This window comes from Canis lupus, chromosome 23 (genome assembly GCF_011100685.1).
Source record: "Canis lupus familiaris isolate Mischka breed German Shepherd chromosome 23, alternate assembly UU_Cfam_GSD_1.0, whole genome shotgun sequence".
Taxonomy (NCBI): Eukaryota; Metazoa; Chordata; class Mammalia; order Carnivora; family Canidae; genus Canis; species Canis lupus.
In genome coordinates, this window is record NC_049244.1 from 14,151,781 (window position 1) to 14,171,836 (window position 20,056).

A 20,056-nucleotide genomic window follows, 5' to 3' on the forward strand; every position below is an offset into this window, starting at 1 on the left:
CCACAGAAAGTAAGACCTTTGACCTTTAACAAAATAATCTTGTTTAATGAGTAAAACTTTCAATAATTAGCCCTTCCAGGCCTAGAGTTGAAGGAGCTTTCAAGGTACATTTTGAAAAAAGCTGGCCTATTCCTGTTTAATTTGTTTTCTTCCCTTTCCCAGAACCATCTTCTGTGATATCCCCACCTCCACCCCCCAAATAGAAGAGCAGCCAAGATACCATCTGTTTTTTTGGAGATTTGTGATTAAGGCCTCCCATCACATTGAGACAAGCACAAAATAGCCTTCTGTGTATCCATTTTGCCCTCAGGTGCCATAGCACTTAATCTTTACTGTTCTAGAGGTGAGATCTGGATTCTGATCCGCGTTATATTCCTATTTCTTTCTTCTATTCCCTGATCTTTTATAGACTGTGAATTCCTAAGGTCCAAGGCAGAAGCTGAGTCTAGAGTCTTCCAATTCTCTGCCTAGTGCTTAAGATCATGCCACACACACTGGAGGCATTCAGTAGATAGGAGTTGGGTTGAATTCAGACAAAAGCAGAGGACTGGTAACCAGAGCTGGTTCTCAGTAGTTTCCTCTAACCTATCTCTTCTCTTCTATAAAAGGAAGGGGCTGGATTGGATGACCTCCATGTTCCCCTCCAGACTTCTCTCGTACTCCAATGTAATCGAACAATATGATGCTCTCTGGGTACCATGCCTTGAGGTATGTATCTTCAAATACAATATAATGTGATAGGATTTATATGTGATATAAAACGTTCCTTAGTTAATCTACCTAGTCCACCCCATTTCCATTTCCAACTGTTTTGGCTGCCATAACTGGTGTCACTGGCTCCCTTCCTGGATCCTTTTACTAAGCCAGGAGCACCAGACCCAGCTGCCACAGGTGTTGAGTCCTGAGGGCTCATACCTTTGCCCTTCCCTGGAGGATTGTCCTTGGCTGATGAGAGAGCTGCCTGGCCTGGAGGTTTCCAGAAAGCCTCACCCCCAAGAGGCAAGCCTGCAGCCAATGATAAATTAAAATGGCAGTTTTAATTGTCTAACCCTCTTGCCTCTGCAGGGAGATCACTGTGGTGCAATTCACTCTCTACAGCTTCCCATGAGATCAGGCTGAGGCTAGACCTCTCTTGAAACTACAGGTTTGCTGAGGTCTTCCCCATCCTGCTTCTCTTAGTCCCTTACCCTGAAACCCATCCTCAATAAACCATTGCACAAAAATCTGTGTGTCAGACTACTTCTAGTAAAGCTGGCCTAAGATAGCTGCCAATGAAGTGCTTTCTCTTTAGGTCAACCTCTAAGTTAAACTGCCCCATCTGACCCTGGTTGCAAAGCCACCCCGAGGAAGCCTTGAGAGGACATCTTCTTTAAAAAAAATGAATGTACTAATCCATCAATAATTCTCACAGCATGGGTCTCAGAAAGGGACAGGGAATGGCCAAGGTCAGCGAAGGAAAATGGTGGGATCAGCATCAATCCCAAGTGTCGACCTCATGGCTGAGATTCCTACACGACAAAGAAAAAGTCTCCATAGTTGAGGTCATAACCCAGCCAGTTTATTTCATTTCTAGTCCTAATCTTCAAAGTCGCATAAACCACAGTGTCTAATTTTGTACGTTCCGTGGGGGCCAAAGCAGGTTTTCATGGGGAATGGAGGAGAGGTCAGAGAGGATGGCATAGGACATTGGACTTGTTTTCTGCTTAAAGAAAAGGTAATGAACGCTCCTTTGGAAAAGAAGACAAAGGCAATGGTCCTTTCCCAGAGCAAGGAGAATTGTAACTGGATTATTTCCTATGCTTCCTAAATCCTTGGAAAGATGTGAGATTCTCTAGTATCCCTGAGTGATATGAGGCCTGGTACCAGTCTGTGACTTGTGGGAGATTTTACAGGGAAAGGAGATCAAGCATAGCCTGAAAGCTGAACTGGGAGAGTGTGAATCTATGAATCTCCTTCAAAGTCTAAATTAGACAAGTCTGGGTAACCATCATGTGACCCAAACAGGCACACCCTAATCCCTTAACACTGAAGTAGTCTTTCAGGTGATGGAGATTTAAAGTGCATGAATGCTTAAAAAAATAAAAATAAAAGAAGGATGCCTGGGTGGCTTAGCTGGTTAAGAGTCTGACTCCTGATTTTGGCTAAGGTCATGATATCAGGGTCGTGAGAGTGAGCCCTGCACCAGACCCTGTGCTGAGGGTGGTGGTTGCTAAAGGATCTTCTCTCTTCCTCTCTCTCTCTGCCCCTGCCTTGCCTGTGCTTTCTAAAAATAAATAAATAAATAAAATAAAAAATAAAAATAAATGAAAATAAAAAATAAAGTATGCACGTTTTAAGCTGGCCTTTACTTCACCTCCTGGCGGATGTCATATTTATATAAGACGATATTTTCCAAAATAGCTAAGTGGGCTTTTTGTCTTATTGCGGATTTTCGCGATTCCTCTTTCTTTGCTCTTTGCCTCGGTTTAAACATGCTACTCCCACCCATTTTTTTAGTCATACCCTAGAATGTATGTAAAGATGACCTAGGCTTGGAAACACTTCTCCAGCCACCAGCTTTAATATCTGATTGTGGCCGTCATGAAAACCACTGTCAGGCAGCCTTCCTTTATTTGGGGTATTTCTTTTTTTTTTTTTTTTCCTCTTGTGACTGTTACGGCAAGGCCATTCTCAGGCCTCTGTCAGGATGCAGAAGATAACCGCTGCCAGACACTATGCTGGAGGCCTTTTCTTCCCAGAGGCCTTGTGCTAACTGCTCCTCAGGTCTGCCCAGGGGCCCCTGGGATGTGAAGCACATCTGCTCTGCCTCAACAGAAGGAGGAGGCCACAGACACCAGGGTCGAGGCCTTAACTCCAGGGCAGGTGGTTGAGGGCAGGAGGCCTCTGTCAGCCAGGTGGGTACCGATGGTCCTCCCTGGGACAGACTGTCAAGTACTGACACCTGGATGGTCCTGGGAAATGGAGCAGCGGGCGTGACTGGCCAAACCAGAGGCTAGTGTTAGCTCCAACTGTCTCTCGTGGTTTCCGGCATCTGGAGGCCGAGACACTTCATCCACTCTGGAAAAACTGCTGGGTTCGAATCACATATCTTTTATCCCGATCTGTTTATCTTTTATCCTTATCTATTTATTTTTCATGCTGGTGCTTAAATTATTTTTATTTTAGAAAAATGCATGTGATGAAAACTCCAAATTAGTAAACAAATGGATATAGGCAAAAGCAAATCTTTCTCTCACTCCTCATCACTAATTGCACCAAAGTGGCTTAGATTGAATGCTGGGTGAGAGGTGATTTAAATTTTCCCTTTATTGTTTACAAGGAGCACTTCTAAATCATATATATATTTTTATAAAAGATGAGGTGCTTTGCCATTCCCCCTCCCCCATCACTGGGGACTGAGGCTTGAGTAAAACACCATAGAAACAAATCACAAGAGAAATGAACACTACTTGGGTGTTGTGGGCAACAACAAATCGCTATTAAAGTCACCGAATACCCTCTCTGTCCTCATCATAGCACAAATAAGGGACAACCCATCTGAGGACCAGCACCGTCCACAGACCACACTTGGAGTAGCACTGCTGCAAATGTTTGGCAAGGCACAGAAGTTGCATCTTGACAGAGGAAGTGAATACGAGTTATTAAACATACTTTAAGCATTTCAGATGAGTCAGACAGAGAATGTTGAAGAAGAGTCTTCAAAGACATGATCCAACACTTCATTTCACAGTTGAGAAAAGAGAGGCCAGAGAGTGCGCTGGATTCCAGGAAAAACACTCAGAATTGCATACTATATTACCGTTACTCTGAAAATGGCTTTGCCTTTTTAGGAAGCCTGCATGCTTTGTTCTCTCTACCAAGCATCTCAGGGAGCTCTTTCTCCCCCCAACCAGAACAAGCCCAGCTGGGGCAGCCCCAGGTGGGAACATGCCTGTCACAAATGTGACGAATGTGTTCCTCCCTGCCTTGGCTGGCCCCTCCGCACCGCATGACTCTGAGAAAGGGAACCTTATGGAGCCTCTCAAATGGGGATAGTTTGTAATTTCTAAACAAGTTATGCAAAAAGTCACTGATTACGAAGAGCAGCCCTCTCCTTAACTACCATTATTTACTGACATTCAACCCAAACATTCGTCCATTTGGGGTTTAGGGAAACAAGTGAGACTGGTGGTGGTGGATGTGGGGAAAATGAGCCTGTCACCACTGAAGCTGCGAGCACTAGATCAGGGAAGGGTTGGGAGTGGAGTTAATGCATGCTTTTCTAGTTTTCTAGAGTTCCTCTTTGAGCATTTGATCCAACAAGGCCCAGGCTCAGGTCTCCCTTCTTTGTAGAACTGCAGAGCAAGCAAGTTAAGGGATGAGAGGGCTCCCTGCACCATTACTCAGTATCCTCCTGGAAGACAGCTGGCTGCACAACTTTCCAGGCCCACTGGCCCAACTCCATGTGGAACAGGCTGGGCAGCTTGGGTTCCCCCTCCAAACAGCCTCAGGAGCAACCCTTGACTCAATACGGATGGGGGCTGGAAGGCAGACATCCAGCTTCCTTGCAAGTTAAGTGGTGTGTGTTGGATTCTGCATCCAGGGCTCCCGGCAGGACTGGGCTCCAGCTGTCCACAGTGGTGCCCTGCTCAATAACGCGCCACTTCTTGGCTACCTTCTCCTTCCTAACTCACTTCCCCAATCCCTAACTGGCAATTCCTGAGATCGTTTCTCAAATAAAGCACTTAGGCTCAATTCTTGGTCCAGGCTCTGAGGCACCCAACCCAAGTGCCCATACAACAGAATCACTCAGTCCAACCAAGTCTCTTTTCCACCATTGGGCTGTCTCCATTGCCAGACACAGCAAGGCCCAACACCTCACTATCTCCCTGACGGCCTCAAATTATACCTTTTCTAAGAAACTTCTTTATTGGGAACAACTTGCTCTTCTTTCCAGCTCCCCTTCCCCAGCCTTTCCCCCAAGGCTTTTCACTAATGGAAGCCACCCTGTGCTCCCAGATCCTTGCAGCTTCTTTTAATTTCTCTCCGAAGACTCTGAAGAGAAACCACGCCTGCCTCTCCCTGCCACTCCTGCCCCCCACCCCAGTTCTGTGCACGTAGAGGGCAAGTCTCTGGGACACAGTGCTGTTCCTCTGGAAGTCAGCATCTGGAACACAGCTGTTGTTTTGATGCAGTTCCAACTTAACAGAGCAGCAACGCTGTTGACAGTTTTCCCCAAAGCAGCACCCCTGAGTTTTATATCTGCTTTCAGATTATTCTCCCCTGAAACCCAGGAAAACGAAGCGCTTCTATCCTGTCTCCCTTCAGCCCTTCTCCCTTATTGCTCCTTGTTGTTGTTGTTTTCTCTGTCTTTCCTTCCTTCTGATGCATGTGCACTTTCTGTCTGTTCTACAAGGCTGTGGCAAGCTGACAGCCTGCTCAGGAGCTATGTTTCTCCTCTTGTTAAACGCTTGCTCGGCTGGCTGCTGTGTGTCAGCTTCTATTCAAAGGACTAAATGGCCAGGGATTTGGAAGTCGGTTTGCTTGTGGGCCTGTTTTGGCTGGGGTTTTGGCTGGGGATGATGTGAATGTTGTGCCTGCTGTGCTCGCCAACAGGGGCCCTGAAAGGGTCCCCGCCTCCATCCGCCTCCCACACACCACAAACACTTGCATGAACACCAAACAAACCGAAAGCCGGACAGAGATTTCTTTGTAAAACAGAGCCAGTCTCTGCGTCTGTCTTTGCTGAATGACGATTTCATGACTTTCCTTCCTCTTTATAAGACAGTAATAGACCAATCACCTTCTTCTTCGAACAGCTGAGACCTGTTTTCTTGACTTTTGTATTCTTTCAGATGATCCAACTGTCTGAAATAATGCCCTCTGTCACATTCTGTCCCTAACTCTTTATTTTTCTTTCTAAAATCGTCATATCTGCCTCCTTCCACCCCTAGTGTTGTATCACGTATCTATTTGTTCACTGTTTGTCTTTCTAGAATATTAGCTCTTCAAATAATCCTTGTCCCTTGAGGACAGAGACTGTTTTTTTAATTTTTCACTGCTGTGTCCTTAGCATTTTGAACATGGCTGCATGTAACTCGTACTCAATAAATATCTGAGGGAAGGAAGGAATGAATAAATAGATCTTCAGAGAAAAAAGGGACAAGAAAATTATCTCCAACTTTAAGGCATGAGCCTATAACATGCTCAGAAATGAACAGCTTTGTGATTCTGTTAACAGAGATGCACCCAGAGGAGACAGGCACATCAACCCTTGGAGACTTTCACGAGTAAGACCATCACTGAACATTTCCTCAAGCATGTGACTGTCTTGCCAGCTACTTCCAGGAAGGCATCTAATTAAAAGCCAGGATGCACAAAGTAGCACCGGGTGCTTGGTCCATAATGATAATAATAGTGATGGCAGCTGTCCTTGAAGATGTCCTTCTCTGGTCAGGCCAGCGGTGTCCTAGGAAGTTTGGGGCCAGCAGGCTAGAGTCAGACAGCAAGGCTCTGATTCCTGGCTGCACAGCTTGCCCACCTCCTGACACTTCACTTTTTCCATCTGTGAAATGCAGCCGATCACAGCACAGTGGTCCTTGGTAGACAGGATGAGCTGACCCTTGAAGCAACTGCCACTACTCCTCCTTCATGGCTTTGTTCATGATCAAACCTGCTTCCACTAGGAAACCTTTCCCTTTTGACCACCAATTTCGATTATTACAGACCATTTCTTGAGCTCTCTGGTGCAAATGGAGCTGTACTAGTTGGTTTCCAAAGAGGATTATTATCATCTGTTTGCATTTTCTCATCTGGTAAGAGACTTCTCCAGCGTAGCGTCCTCTCTTTCTTTGTTCCCCCCTCAGCCGCTCTGCACAGAGGAGAGGCTGATGAAGAAGTAACTCAAGAGGGGGATGCCTGGGTGGCTCAGCGGTTGAGCACCTGCCTTTGGCTCAGAGCATGATCCTGGACCCCTGGGATCGAGTCCCACATCAGGCTCCCTGCATGAAGCCTGCTTCTCCCTCTGCCTATGTCTCTGTCTCTGTCTCTCTGTGTCTCTCATGAGTAAATAAATAAAATCTCAAAAAAAAAAAAAAGTAACTCAAGATGACACTCCTGAGTCTTTCTTCCTTCCAGAGCTGACCTAACCCTCCCTGCCTGATCCTACTGTCTACTCCCTTCGGTTGACATGGGCTTTCAGCCTCCCATGCCCTTGCCTTACCTTCCTGCAGCGCTGGTCACAACTGAACCACACTTGCCTGTTTAAAAGTCTATTTCAGTTCCAGCTAATGGCATGAGACAAAGCCTAGTGTTGAGACCTAAAAGACATTCACATTCATAGAAGACGTGCAGTGGGGAACAACAGTACTTGGGGAGACGAGCCTAAAAGGTGAGCAAGGGTGAGGTTCAGAGTCCAGGGAAGAGTCTGGGCTCAACCCCAAGAACAGAATCAAGTCACTTAAAGGCAGAAAAGCTGGGGTACCTGGGTGGCTCAGTAGTTGAGCATTGGCCTTTGGCTCAGATTGTGATCCCGGGGTCCTGGGATCGAGGACCGCATCAGGCTCCCTGAAGGAGCCTGCTTCTCCCTCTGCCTATGTCTCTGCCTCTATGTTTCTTATGAATAAATAAATAAAGTATTTTTTAAAAAGGTGGGAAAGCTGGAGTGTCTTATTCCTTGCACGACTGTCCCCTGATGGTTAGTATCCTACCACAGTTCAGCTAGATGCTTTGCTGCCCAGAATAAAACCAGATGGAATATTAGTTGACCTGTGGGGCAAAATAAAATCTCGATCTACAATCGAGATCATACTAAGTTAAGCTTCCTATTCCGCATTTCCTTTTTTTTGAAACGAGACTGTCCACGAAAAACAGTAATTACATACATTGTATTTCAGGTTACAGAAAAGGTTCAAGCTTAAAAGGAAAGCTTTTTTATATCCTGTCCTCTTCTCACACCTTCAAAATTAAAGCCTAACATATCAACTGGAAGGAATTATTAGACATTTTATTTCTAAGAAATGTGTCCACATGTGTAAATTTTTAAAAAGTAAAGAAGAAAAAATAAAAGTCTATCAGTAGGCTACAAACTTCCTGAGGGCAAGACCTGTCCTTCTACCACGTATCTAAAACAGCTGGGAGGGAAGGCATTGACCTGTGGGCTTTGTGCTGTTTCCACGGGACTCCTGAAATATAGAAGAAAAGTCTCTGAAACTAAGACAAGGCTAGGAATCTGTTTCATGTTTTTAAGATACATCCCCCCTCAAAAAAAAAAAAAAAAAAACAACCCTAAACCAAAAAACAATACTTTCAAAAGAAGGTTAACAAAAGAGCTTAATACGTGAGTTCACACAGTAAATCAACTGAAATGCTTTCAGTTGGACCAACGTGAGCACAGATAAATAACTTGGGTTTCTGCAGCCTGAGAAGAGATGGGAGAAACAGGACTGTGGGCTTAAGATCAAACAACACGAGAACCGGGATGGCCTCCTTCCGGTTCCCCCAAAAGCCGTCTGTTCTTATCCTAAAGGTTATGAAAGGTTTTTGGAGACTAGCTGAGCAAATGAGATCCTGTTCCTTCCTTGGGAAAACTTGTTTATACTGTATCCATTTTTAGACCTTGTAAAAGTTGGTGAACTCACTTCTTCCCCCATTAGCCCGAATTCTTCCCCACTCAGCAAATATCAACAGGAAAAGGCTTCAGTCATTGATAACAATGAAAGCAGGGAGCTCACATAGGGCCTTAATAAGGCGGCTGCGCTGACAGAGGGAAAGACAGAGACACAATCTCCAGCTCATGTTTATAGAATAACGGGTTTGAAAGGAGAGAAAAAATACCGAAATCTAGGTAAATTTATTCTGACAGTGACAACAGCATTGTCTCTTACACAACTCATACCGGTCTGAGGATTCATTTTGGAACTGTCAAAGCTTTCAAGCAGAAAATTATTCTCAGTGGCTGAAACTTGGTTAAACAAATTTCACTGTGCAAGGAAAAACCAAGTTAGTTTTGGAAGTGCTGTGTGGGAGGAAACTCAGGCAAGACAGCCAGATAGGAAGTGCCAGCGCCTTGCAGGGACCCAGACAAATAGGTGATGGGATGGTAAGGTTTCCAGTGGAAAGGAGTGACCTGGACCCATCCTGGAAAGTCAGCTAAGAAAGTTCTATCAGGATGAAGACTCAGAGCCAGCGTGGTGTCAAGCAGATCCACCATGAGTAAAATGTTGGGTAGTGTGCTCCAGTGACCAAGCTGTGGCAATCTGAGCAACAGAATAAATATTGCTGATATTGGACACTCATAGAATAAAATACATAGTCACAACTCCATACTGGTATAAATGCTTAAGAAAAAGAATAAATACCAGGGGTGGTAAGAGAAAGGACAGATCTTCCTTATAGTAGAACATCTACTAATACATGTAGAAGGGATAAAAAAATAGAAAATCACTGTTAGGCAAACATGGCAATCGTATTTGTTGTCAGAAAGAATGACTGACAGTAGGTAAAGTTATGATATGAAACAGGTCTAGCATCCTTACAAAACAGGTGTTGATTATCTTTAGAAACAGGTCTAGGCACCTTCTTATAAGATATGTATTAATAACAAATGGAAAAAAATAGTATCTTTACAGGGTTGAAACCTGGCAGACACCAGGACCAAACTGAACAGACACCCCAACATCCTGTGCCCCCGTCTATGAGCTGCCGAGGAGGGCACAGAACCATTTCTATGCTCTTCTTTCCCCAAATGCACAATCTCAACTCAACCATGAGAAATACTGGAAAAACCCCAAGTGAGAGACCGTCGATGAAATAGCTAGTCTAACTTCTTCTTGAGTTGCAAGGTCGCGAAAGACAAAAGACACAGACTGAAGAGCTGTGACAAGTTGGAGGACACTAAGGAGGCATGGATGTTAACTGTAATATTGGATCCTGAACTGGACTCTGCTCCAGAAAAGGACATTCCTGGAACTTGGAAATACGAATAACTTCTACAGATGAATTAAGAGTACTATGCCAATGTTTATCTGTCTTCAATAGCTGTGCTGTGGTTTAGCTAAGATGTTAACAGTAGGGGAAACTGGGTGCAGAGTATATGGGAACTTCCCATACTATTTCTGTAACTGTTCTGAGAGTCTAGAAATATTATAAAACAAAGAGTTAAAAATAAAATTGGAGTTGGCTTGGCTTTATTTAGCAGCTAGCCAGGATCAAGTTGAGATGCATACATTTTAAGGTGAGAGCTAAGACCATTATAGAAACTACTGAAAAGAATCAGAAAAGGGTAAAAATGTAGACCTGAGCCATTCTCATGTCCGGGGAGCAGGAGGTGGATGGGGCATCCACCTCCCATCCCTGAAGAATACTGCATTCCTTAATCACCTCTCTGTTAGATTTTTAAAAAGCTAAACAAATATATATCAAATCATCCTGCTTTGTTTTCTCCAACAAAGGAAAGTCATCTCCATAAAAATAAGTTTTGAGCCAAATCCACCACCTGGACCTTATCATTTTTAAGGTTTAAAAACCTTAAAATAGAAAAACTGACAAAAATCAGACATTTTCCTGAAAAATATTTTCCATTTGATAAATAGAACTAATTCTTATAAATATTATCAGTGTTCATCTCCTGCCAGATATTTAGATATCTGTGGAAAGATGTAAGAGAAAAGCAATTATACTTCAAAAGGGGGATTAAAAAGCATTATATTGGGCAGCCTCAGTGGCTCAGCAGTTTAGCGCTGCTTTCTAGCCCAGGGCGTGATCCTGGAGACCCAGGATCGAGTCCCACATTGGGCTCCCTTCATGAAGCCTGCTTCTCCCTCTGCCTGTGTCTCTGCTGATCTCTCTCTCTCTCTCTCTCTCTCTTTCTCTCTGTCTTTCATGATTAAATAAATTAAAAAATACAAATCCTTGAGAAAAAAAAAAAAAAAAAACCTTTATGCTCCAAACATGGCTTTTAGCTGAAAAATCTAGGCTTTTTTAGTGCAATTCCCAATCATTCTGGAATGGGTACATACTAACAGATCTCAACTAGCTCTTACTGTGGGGCTAACTCTTCGGTACCCTGGAATTATGATGGAAGCAAACAACATGACATCATTTTGAAGACACATCAACCCCTGCACCATGATGGCAGTCCATACATACCTCCCACTGCATTACAGCGAGATGTCATTTCCCAGAGTACCAGGGCCATGGAGTAGACATCAGTCTGCTTAAAGGATTCAACGTTCTCCAAATTCATCCTGGACTCTAGGACTTCGGGAGCCATGTATCTTGCAGTTCCCACCTAAAGCAATAAGAGACACAGAGGCCCATCATTTAATTCCAGTTGCATTTTTATTTTAAAAATATAACCGATATGTGTTCTCTACACATGCAAATGATCTTTGAAAAGCACAATGCTCTTTTAAATAATGAGACTGGCAAAGAAAGGTACAGCTTATGAAATTATTTTTAAAAATAGGTTTTTTTCTCCCTGAAAACACTTTAAAAAATTTAAACAAAGTATACCAAAATAAGGAAATGCCAAACCCCAGAGCTGCTTTATCTAGCTTCATGATATATGTCATCATATTATACAATAACATCCTCACAGATAACTGGGGAGACAACCTCTGTGACACTTCAGGTCTTTATTTTTGCTTTTGCAAATTAACTACTTTCTCATTCCCAAAACACCGAGATTTGTGGGGCAAATAAGAATTATTGCCATTTGTTTCAGTCACTTAAGGACTGTCTCAATCTTCTTTGTTTACTCCATGGTACATTCTAGTGTGCCAAGAATGTAGTATCATTTCATAAAATCTCTATTAAACTAAACTGCACGGAAGTATTTCAACAGTAAAAGACCAAATCTAGATCATCTTATAATTTTGATGGATATGCTATGTAGTTTTGTTTAGAAAATGACGGATAATGTGAAAACATTGGTATACATAGGAAAAAAGAGAAAGATATTTCAAAGGGAAGGAATCACTTTTAAATGTTTGATTTTGTAGCATGTAAATCTTGACTCAGTAACAATGAAGTCCTACCTTTTCGAGAAGCTAAGGAAGGAAGCTAAGCTCAGGTGAGTTGATATTATTATCCTAAGGAATGTTTCTTAATGGTATGTATCAGGAAAAATTTTTCTTCTTAAGAGGTCACTGTATGACTCATTATGCTGCCATATTAATCTGTTCATATTTCACTCAATATGTTTATCTGGACATTGGCTGTGCAGCCAAAGACCCAAGAGGTCAGACGGAGCAGTAACCAAATGCTTCAGCGGCACATATCCTCACCTGCTTAGAGGAAACAATGGTGCTTTCCAGACTCCACTGTAATCCACATCAACATTTCAGTGTGTGAAAACATGGGGCACCATCATTCATAAAGGATGGCTTGGTAATTCCTAATGACCTTCCAATATCTCCTTACCCAACAAAGGTTTCTATTTTCATTTGTGAGATGCTTCAAAAGAACTGTAGAATTATATATTCACTCCGTCCGTCAACTCACTCAATAAATATTTATTGGTCACTCTCGCTCATTCAAGGCATTGTGCTAGATGTGACCAAATGGATGTGGATTTGGGCTACAAAGAGGCTGCCTTCTAGAAAGGTAAAAAGAAAACAAGGCAGCCACCAATAGTTCAGAGTAGGAAGGGCTAAGTATAAGCATACAAGAGGAAGAAGAGAGACAAAGCATGAAGCGTGTTGGAAGCAATGAAAAGTAATTTGCAAATGAGAGAGAAGAAATGAAGATGGGTTCAAGGAGAAGAACGTCTGTCCTGAATTAGGTGGAGTTGGCAGAAAGAGGAGAAATAGCCTTCACTAGAAAAGCACCTTGACAGAAAAGAGTGGGCATGCCGGGACGAGTGTCAACACCTGACTTCAGCTAGATTCCCTAGACAAGTATCCAGAGTATAAGGCTGTTTAGGACAAAAGACATTGAGAGATGGATGGAGGGGTAGCATAGTCTCCCTACAAGTAAGGGATCAAGGTCTAACTTACTTGCCCACTGTTGGCCAGGTCATCCACAGACAGAGTTGGGTCCAGGCGCAGGGAAAGGCCAAAGTCACACAGGCAGCAGGTCAGGTCGTTCTTCACCAGGATATTGGAGCTCTTGAGGTCCCTGTGCACAATAGGCATCTTGGGCCTCCCACACAGGGTGTGGTCACTGTGCAGGTGAGCAATGCCCCGGGCGAGGGAGCTGCCCAGCTTTCGCAGGTCCTCCCAGCTGATGACATGCCGAGTGAGGTACTCCTGCAGGTTGCCCTTGGCATGGAAGGCCGTGATCAGCCAATACTGCTTTCCCAGCTCCGTCTTCCGCTCCTCGGCTGTCAGGAACTGCAGTATGTTCTCGTGCTTCAGATTGATGTCTGAGAAGATGTCCTTCTCCGTCTTCCAGGAGGCATACTCCTCGTAAGGGAAGATCTTGACTGCCACAGTCTCGAACTGCTCTGAAGTGTTCTGCTTCAGCTTGGCCTTGTAGACCTCAGCAAAGCGACCTTTCCCCACCAGGGTGTCCAGCTCAATGGGCAGCAGCTCCGTGTTGTGGTTGATGTTGTTGGCGCAGGTAGAGCTGATGTCGGACCGGTCGTCTTCCAGAATGATGGCCAGGTGCTCGCTGAACTCCATGAGCTTCCGTGGCTTGCTGGTCTCCCATGATGGGCTCAGCTTCTGCTGCCGATGAACGCGGTAACAGTAGAAGGTGACAATGACGGCTATGGCGATTCCCAGGGGCGGCAGGAGGCTGACGCCTGTCACTTGGAATATGACTAACAACAAGTCAGGGTTGTTGGTGGCATATTCTGATATGGAAACAAAACGAGGGAGAGAAGTTGGGTTCATTTGGGTTCAGTCAGGGAGTAGGGCCACACCACAGACATCTGGAGGTTTTAACATCTGTATAGTTTTTTGGGTAATAAATTTTGACTTTTTATTCTGGGGATGGATGCACCTGTCCAGACTTCTCGATCTCTGGCCACCTATTCAAGATCTCCTATTCTTCTCTCAAAGTTCAGCTTAAATGTCACTCTCTAAAGGAGATCCAGGAGGGATGCCTGGGTGGCTAAGTGGTTGAGAGTCTGCCTTTGGTTCAGGTTGTGATCCCGGGGTGCTGGGATCAAGTCCCGCATCAGGCTCCCTGCAGTGAGCCTGCTCCTCCCTCTGCCTCTCTGTGTCTCTCATGAATAAATAAAATCTTAAAAAAAAAAAAAAAGATGATCCAGGAAACCATGGGGAAATGTTTTATTTTATATATTCTCATAACACTCTCCATTTTTCATATGTGACAACTTGGCACGCTTTGAATTATATCCTTATGACTCCAGTTATGGGTTTCATATCGCCACCCTCAATGGATTGAGAACTCCATGCTGGCAGGGGCCATGTCTTTTTTCTTCACTACCGTAAATAGAGCCAAGCACACACATCAGGTCTGCAGTAAGTGTTGGATAAATGGACAGGGCATTTACTGAGTGTTGACTAAGCCCAAGGCATGACAGGAGGCTTTGGGAATATAGAAAGAATGATATAGCTCCTGCCTCCAAAAAGCTTGTGTGGATGTATTAAGTAAAAATGAAGAGACTGTCATAGTTTTAGCATCATCTTTGTTCTTTTCTAAACTCCAGCTTGTCTTCTTCTGATCAATACCCAGGCCGCACTTAACATAGGTGGTGGGGAGACAAGTCTATGCAAAAGGGTCTCTTTGGAAGTCAGTTATCTTATATACACTCAACATCCCTCTTTTCAATGTGCATGTGACTTGCAGTTTTCTAGAACAGGAAATCTTACTAACAACAGTGGGGATATTACTACAAAGAAGGGTCAAAAAAAGAGGGGTAAAAAGAAGGAAATGCAGCCAGTTTTCTAATTTGGACCTGAGGGGTAATGGAAGAGAGTCCTTAGAATCAGCTAACTGACAGCATATAAAGTCTTACATGTCAAACTTTGGTTCATGTGCTAGCCTTGGCCGGCTCTGGTTAAACAGTTTTCCTTTTAGGAAGAAAAACATGGATGGAAACAGTCAGTGGCAGGAGATAGTGAAAGGCAGTTACGGTTCAATGAGAGCTTTGTGCAAGAATGCCAGAATTCTACTCCTTTTATATGTCATTCATTTTCCCTCAAAGGCAACAAGCAGTCTTCATGATCGGATGTTAGATTCACTCATTAAACACAGCACTGCTGGGTGCCTCCTACGGGTATGGTACTGCCCTCAAAAAGGTTATAACCCAGGAGAGGATTAGGGTGCATATACAGATGCATACTGACATAGGGCAATCCAGGGCAGGGGCTGAATGGGTATTGCAATCGACACATTGGTGGAATGTAGAAAAGCTTAGAGAAACAGGGAACCACATGGCAAGGACTATCTTTGAGTTGGTCAATGGAAGATGGGAAAAAGTCAATGCTGGCTAGAAGGAATGTTATGTTAAAAAATACGAATATATGATCTATTTGAGGAAGGGCAATTTTCCCAAACCAACAGCTCCACACAAGGGAACAGAAAGGAAAAGAAAAGGTTGGGTGGGTGACATGAAAGTGGACATCATGCCAGAGGAGAAAGTAACTATAATTGTTCCCTTGGCAGTTTTCAGCTACTGTAGGTGTTGGATGAGAATACAGTGATAAGAATATAGTTCAGGTGCAAGGGAGAGAACTAGAACCTCTCGAAGAGAACCCATTACCTAAATTATGTTTGATACCATCGCCTAAAAAAGCACGGTAAGAAATGAAGCTTGTATTATGCCAGTTTGGGGTGTTCAGGTTTTTATTTTGAGGAGGTATTCAGGTTTAACTGTCCTAAGGTCAGTCCTAAGTGGAAATGCCAACTTCTACTGCCTATATGTTCTAACGGAAAATCTTAGCTTTTAAATTTATTTGATGACTGAAAAACTGGAAAAGTAACCCCAAAACATCTGAATTTCAGCAACCAAGAGGAAAAATAGTCACTATTTTTGGGAAAGATATATCAGTGCATTAAAAAGAAAAGGAAATGGGAAACAATAGGGTAATTGACTCTTGGAAACCCAAATTTTTTCTCACGCTGGGAAGCATGAATGCAACAGAACAGGGAGTGAGAGTAGGGGGGAATTGACAATGGGACAAAGCAATGACAGAGGGCACTGGAGTCACAAAAGAAAAAAAGTAAAGAAAAGTGGACAAGTATAGACTGTCCCCATGTTCAGCAAAGTACAAGCCTGGAGAACAAGGTTAAGGGGGCGGATGAAAGAGGTGTCAGAGCAGAAAATAACGTTCCCTCCCAGTAACTCTGCCTCTATTATTTGAAATATCTCATGAATGTGTCTGCTTGAAGCACCCACTCATCTCTAACACAGAAGATGCCTTATAATCATAAATCTGTTTGATTCCCATGTTGCTTTTTTTCCTCAAGATAAAGTGAGCTCTACAGGGTAAATCTACTCATTGATCATGACGCTATACCCAGCAGCTGGCTCAGGTTAGGGTACCTACAGTACTCAGCAAATATTGGTTATAGAAGCCCAATGAATGATGATTCACACGAGACAGTGACCCTCACACATTTTTATGTTCTACAGCAAGGCTGGCAAACCATGGCCCCAAGGCCTATTTGGTACAGCCCCATAGGCTACAAATGTTTGTGTTTTAAAGAGATGTTTAGAAAAAGAAAGAAACTAAGAAGTTCATGCAGCAGAGATGGTATCTGGCCTGGAAAGCCTAAAATATTTACTAACTGGCCCCTCTTGTATAGATGTTATTTGTTTCACAATCTCTAAGGCATTGGCAAAATTTGGGGAGAGTTCACTTTGGTCCAATGTGAATATTCTCTTTCACATATGGGGCAACAACGCAACTAGAAAATAAGAGATACTAATTGCATAATAACTTGACTATGTCTTCAATTGGTTAAAGAGTGCAAAATGTTCAAATGAACTGTTCACTTATCACTGATAATTTTATTTTATAATTCCTGGCCATAGATGAAATTTTATAATTCCTTGCTAACTTCTATTCTTTTTCAGGCTAAGGAAAACATAAAAACAGAAATCCCCTGAAATTTATGTGTGAAGAAGATTCTAGAAATCCCCCGTTCAGTATCAGAAACCAAAGTTTTACTTTCCCCTCAAACTTCCTGTGATTTCTTTTTGAAAACCTACATGTAAAAATTTGGTGGGGCGGGAATTACTGAATAACATCTGTCAATCTTGAAACTTCAAAGAGGTGGTGAAAAACCCTAACAATAGCAAACCAGGTTAAAAGGGAGCTTTGGGATGTGGTTTTATCTAAACAGGAGCCACCCACACCCTCTTCTAGTATTAACCCTTGGGCTGCTACTAGAAAACCAACAGCTTTATGTATAAGCACAAGCTGGCACCTCCTTTACTCAGAGACTAGCAGGAGGTATTTCTTTGGGCCAAACCACAATTACACGAAAACTCAGAAATCAAATACTTAGTATGAGCCTGGTTATGTGCTAAGGGTTTTATATAATATTTGTATCAATCGACAGAAAAACCCTATGAGGTAGGTATCACTATTATGGTAAGCCCCATTTCACAGATAGGAAAGCTAAGGGTTGTATTGTATGGATTAAATGATTTCCCAAGATCATACATTTAGACAACAGCAAAGCTAATATTTGAAATGAACTGTCTGATTGGAGACAAGACAATTAACCCTGCTCTTAATCCCATGTCATGTTGTCTCTACACTTCACATTGGCGAGAGTCGATTGAGATTGACTATAAAACTTCTTGACTTGATAAACTGGTTGCCTTCATTGGGGGATAGGCTAAGTGGTTTTACAGCCATCAATTAAGTAATACTGGTAATTCTTAGATAATGCCTTCCAAAGGGCATATCCTAGGTGTGCACACCATTTTCTTTGGTTCCTAACTAAGAACCACAGTTGAATAGTATCTCTGCAAATGTATATTTTTTTCCCTGCTGAGGAAGAAAAAGTCTTACATGAGGAAGAAAGACTTAAAATCTCGTTTGTCAGAGTTTAACCTAGGGCCTATAGCATAGGATGCTCAATATATAATTCCTGAACCACTGAAATTTTTATATAAACTGTATCTTAGATGTCCAGTAACTAGTGCTTAAGAATTTGACATTTACATCATGTTCCCTTGTTACGTAACATCGAGTCAGACATCGGTATTCTCCACTTTTTAAAAGTTCCTATTAAGCCACTCGCTTTTATAAAAGACCTATATTAGTACCTATTTTTGCTAACTGCAAGAAATTCAAAGAGGACTTTCAGTTCCATGAAAGAAGGCAAAAAGAGAAAACGGCAGTCAGTGTTTGTGTTGCAGTGAGCTGCTACAGAGGTGACACACATCCCAGTAGCAAGAGTGGCCCCACCAACCTCCTTCCCTGAGAACCAACCATGCTCAGCATCTCAGCATCCAGCTGCCATAGCTTTGAACTCTGTGAATATCTGTGCTTTATCTCAATTTATTTTGTGCATCTGTTAGCAAGATGTGTCCCAAAGTATCAGAAAAGCCTAAAAGTGGTAATTTCAGGGGGTGTCTGGGAATGCTCAAAAATGTTTCCAAATAAATTAATGGTAATTGCTTTTTTGCTTCATACCATTTAGGCTGGCAAAAGGTTTCTTCTTATTTAAACTTTATTTATTTATTTGTGTGAGAGAGAGAGCACAAGTGGCGTGAGGGGAAGAGGGAGAAGCAGACTCCCCATTGAGCAGGGAGCCCAAAGTGGGGCTTGCTGCAGGGCTCCATTCCAGGGCTCTGAGATGATCACCTGAGCCGAAGGCAGATGCTTAACTGACTGAGCCACCCAGGTGCCTCTTGTGAAAAAGCTCCGTAGGAACGCTCTACTTTTGGATAGTAAGAGACACCTGTAAAATGCTGGGAGGGGAGGATTAAAGATAAGAATAGAATTTCTCTAAAGATTCATAAAAAGTAAAGCTCTATAGTGTAATAACAAAAGTTAACCTGAGTTCCATGGGTAGAATTCAGTAGATCTTTGAATGTGAATGGGCAAAACTTAAATCTTTTTATTTTCCTCCAATCATTAGGTAAAATTTAACATTTCCTATTAGCAGCTGTCACCAATGGAAACCACAGATATTTCCATACCATGTGACATTTGCTGCAGGTGTCTTGGTGTATCACTTATAGTCATCATTTAGATATTTTAATATCTTAGATCTGATGCTGGATCTTGTCATTTAAAGCATGACTATAGAAGCACATATTCCTATATCTCAAGTTTATTTTTTAAAAATATCTGTTAATTATATTTCAGTATCAGTAATTTTCTTTGAAATCCTGTGTATTGTATTTCATGCATTTAAAAACATCCCTTTGAGAAGGGGTCCACAGGGTTCACCAGACTTCCAAGAAGTCCATGGCACATGCACAGAGTAAGTGAAGAACCCTTGGCAGAGGGAAGGCACTGTAGCTCCAGTCTCTGCCAGGATTTCCTAGAGCAGAGATTTTGAGATTTGGCTGTTTCTCTGGGAAGTTACTAAGGGAGCAAGCTGGTGCCAATGACAGATCCTCCTGGCATAACGTGTTCTGTCCCCCAAGGGCAACTCTGAATTCTGTTAGACCTTCTGTGCCTTCTATCCTACATGAAGAGAGGTCTGCAATGGAAAATGCTGGGAAGCCCTTCTTTGAAATCCTCAAAACAATAAAGATAACATAAAATGTGCTTTATTGAACTAGGCACTGAGCAATTCACTTTATAAGCATCATCTCACTTTATTTCTCCAACCACCAAGTCAGGTTCTGTGAATAGCCCTGTTTTATAGAGAAGGATACTGAGCCTCGGTGGATTCTACAACATTCTCCTTTACTTAGTTTACTTAGGAAACAAAATAAAAGCTGTCCCTTGTATCAATTTTCCTGCCAATTTTCTCTGGCACAGCCAAAGTAGAATTATAGTGGTTAAAGAGATAGGTTTTTGCTCACCAACATAATGCTCACAGCTTGGCACACAACTAAGGAGACAAGTCAAATTTGTTGAGTGGATGTATAGAATAGATTTGATGAATCAATCTGATTAGGAATAATTCTGCAGAATTGACCCCCTCTCCTCCAAAGGCCAAATTCCAAGGATAAGCCAAGCTCTCCTGT

At 42.7% G+C, this 20,056-nt stretch overlaps 1 protein-coding gene and 1 long non-coding RNA gene across 3 annotated transcripts in view; one reads left to right on the forward strand and one right to left on the reverse strand.

Moving 5' to 3' along the window:
• LOC119865358 overlaps positions 1–1,268 on the forward strand; it is a 29,510-nt gene extending 28,242 nt beyond the window's left edge. The window contains exons 2-3 of the long non-coding RNA XR_005376915.1: positions 609–708; positions 1,066–1,268. This is a non-coding gene — a long non-coding RNA (uncharacterized LOC119865358). The remainder of the gene's footprint in view (positions 1–608; positions 709–1,065) is intronic.
• TGFBR2 (transforming growth factor beta receptor 2) overlaps positions 1–20,056 on the reverse strand; it is an 89,959-nt gene that overhangs the window by 7,587 nt on the left and 62,316 nt on the right. For both annotated transcript variants that reach the window (XM_038570626.1, XM_038570627.1), the window contains exons 4-5: positions 12,978–13,777; positions 11,128–11,269 (exon numbers count right to left, since the gene is read on the reverse strand). In XM_038570626.1, the coding sequence (XP_038426554.1) occupies positions 11,128–11,269; positions 12,978–13,777 (942 nt within the window). The remainder of the gene's footprint in view (positions 1–11,127; positions 11,270–12,977; positions 13,778–20,056) is intronic.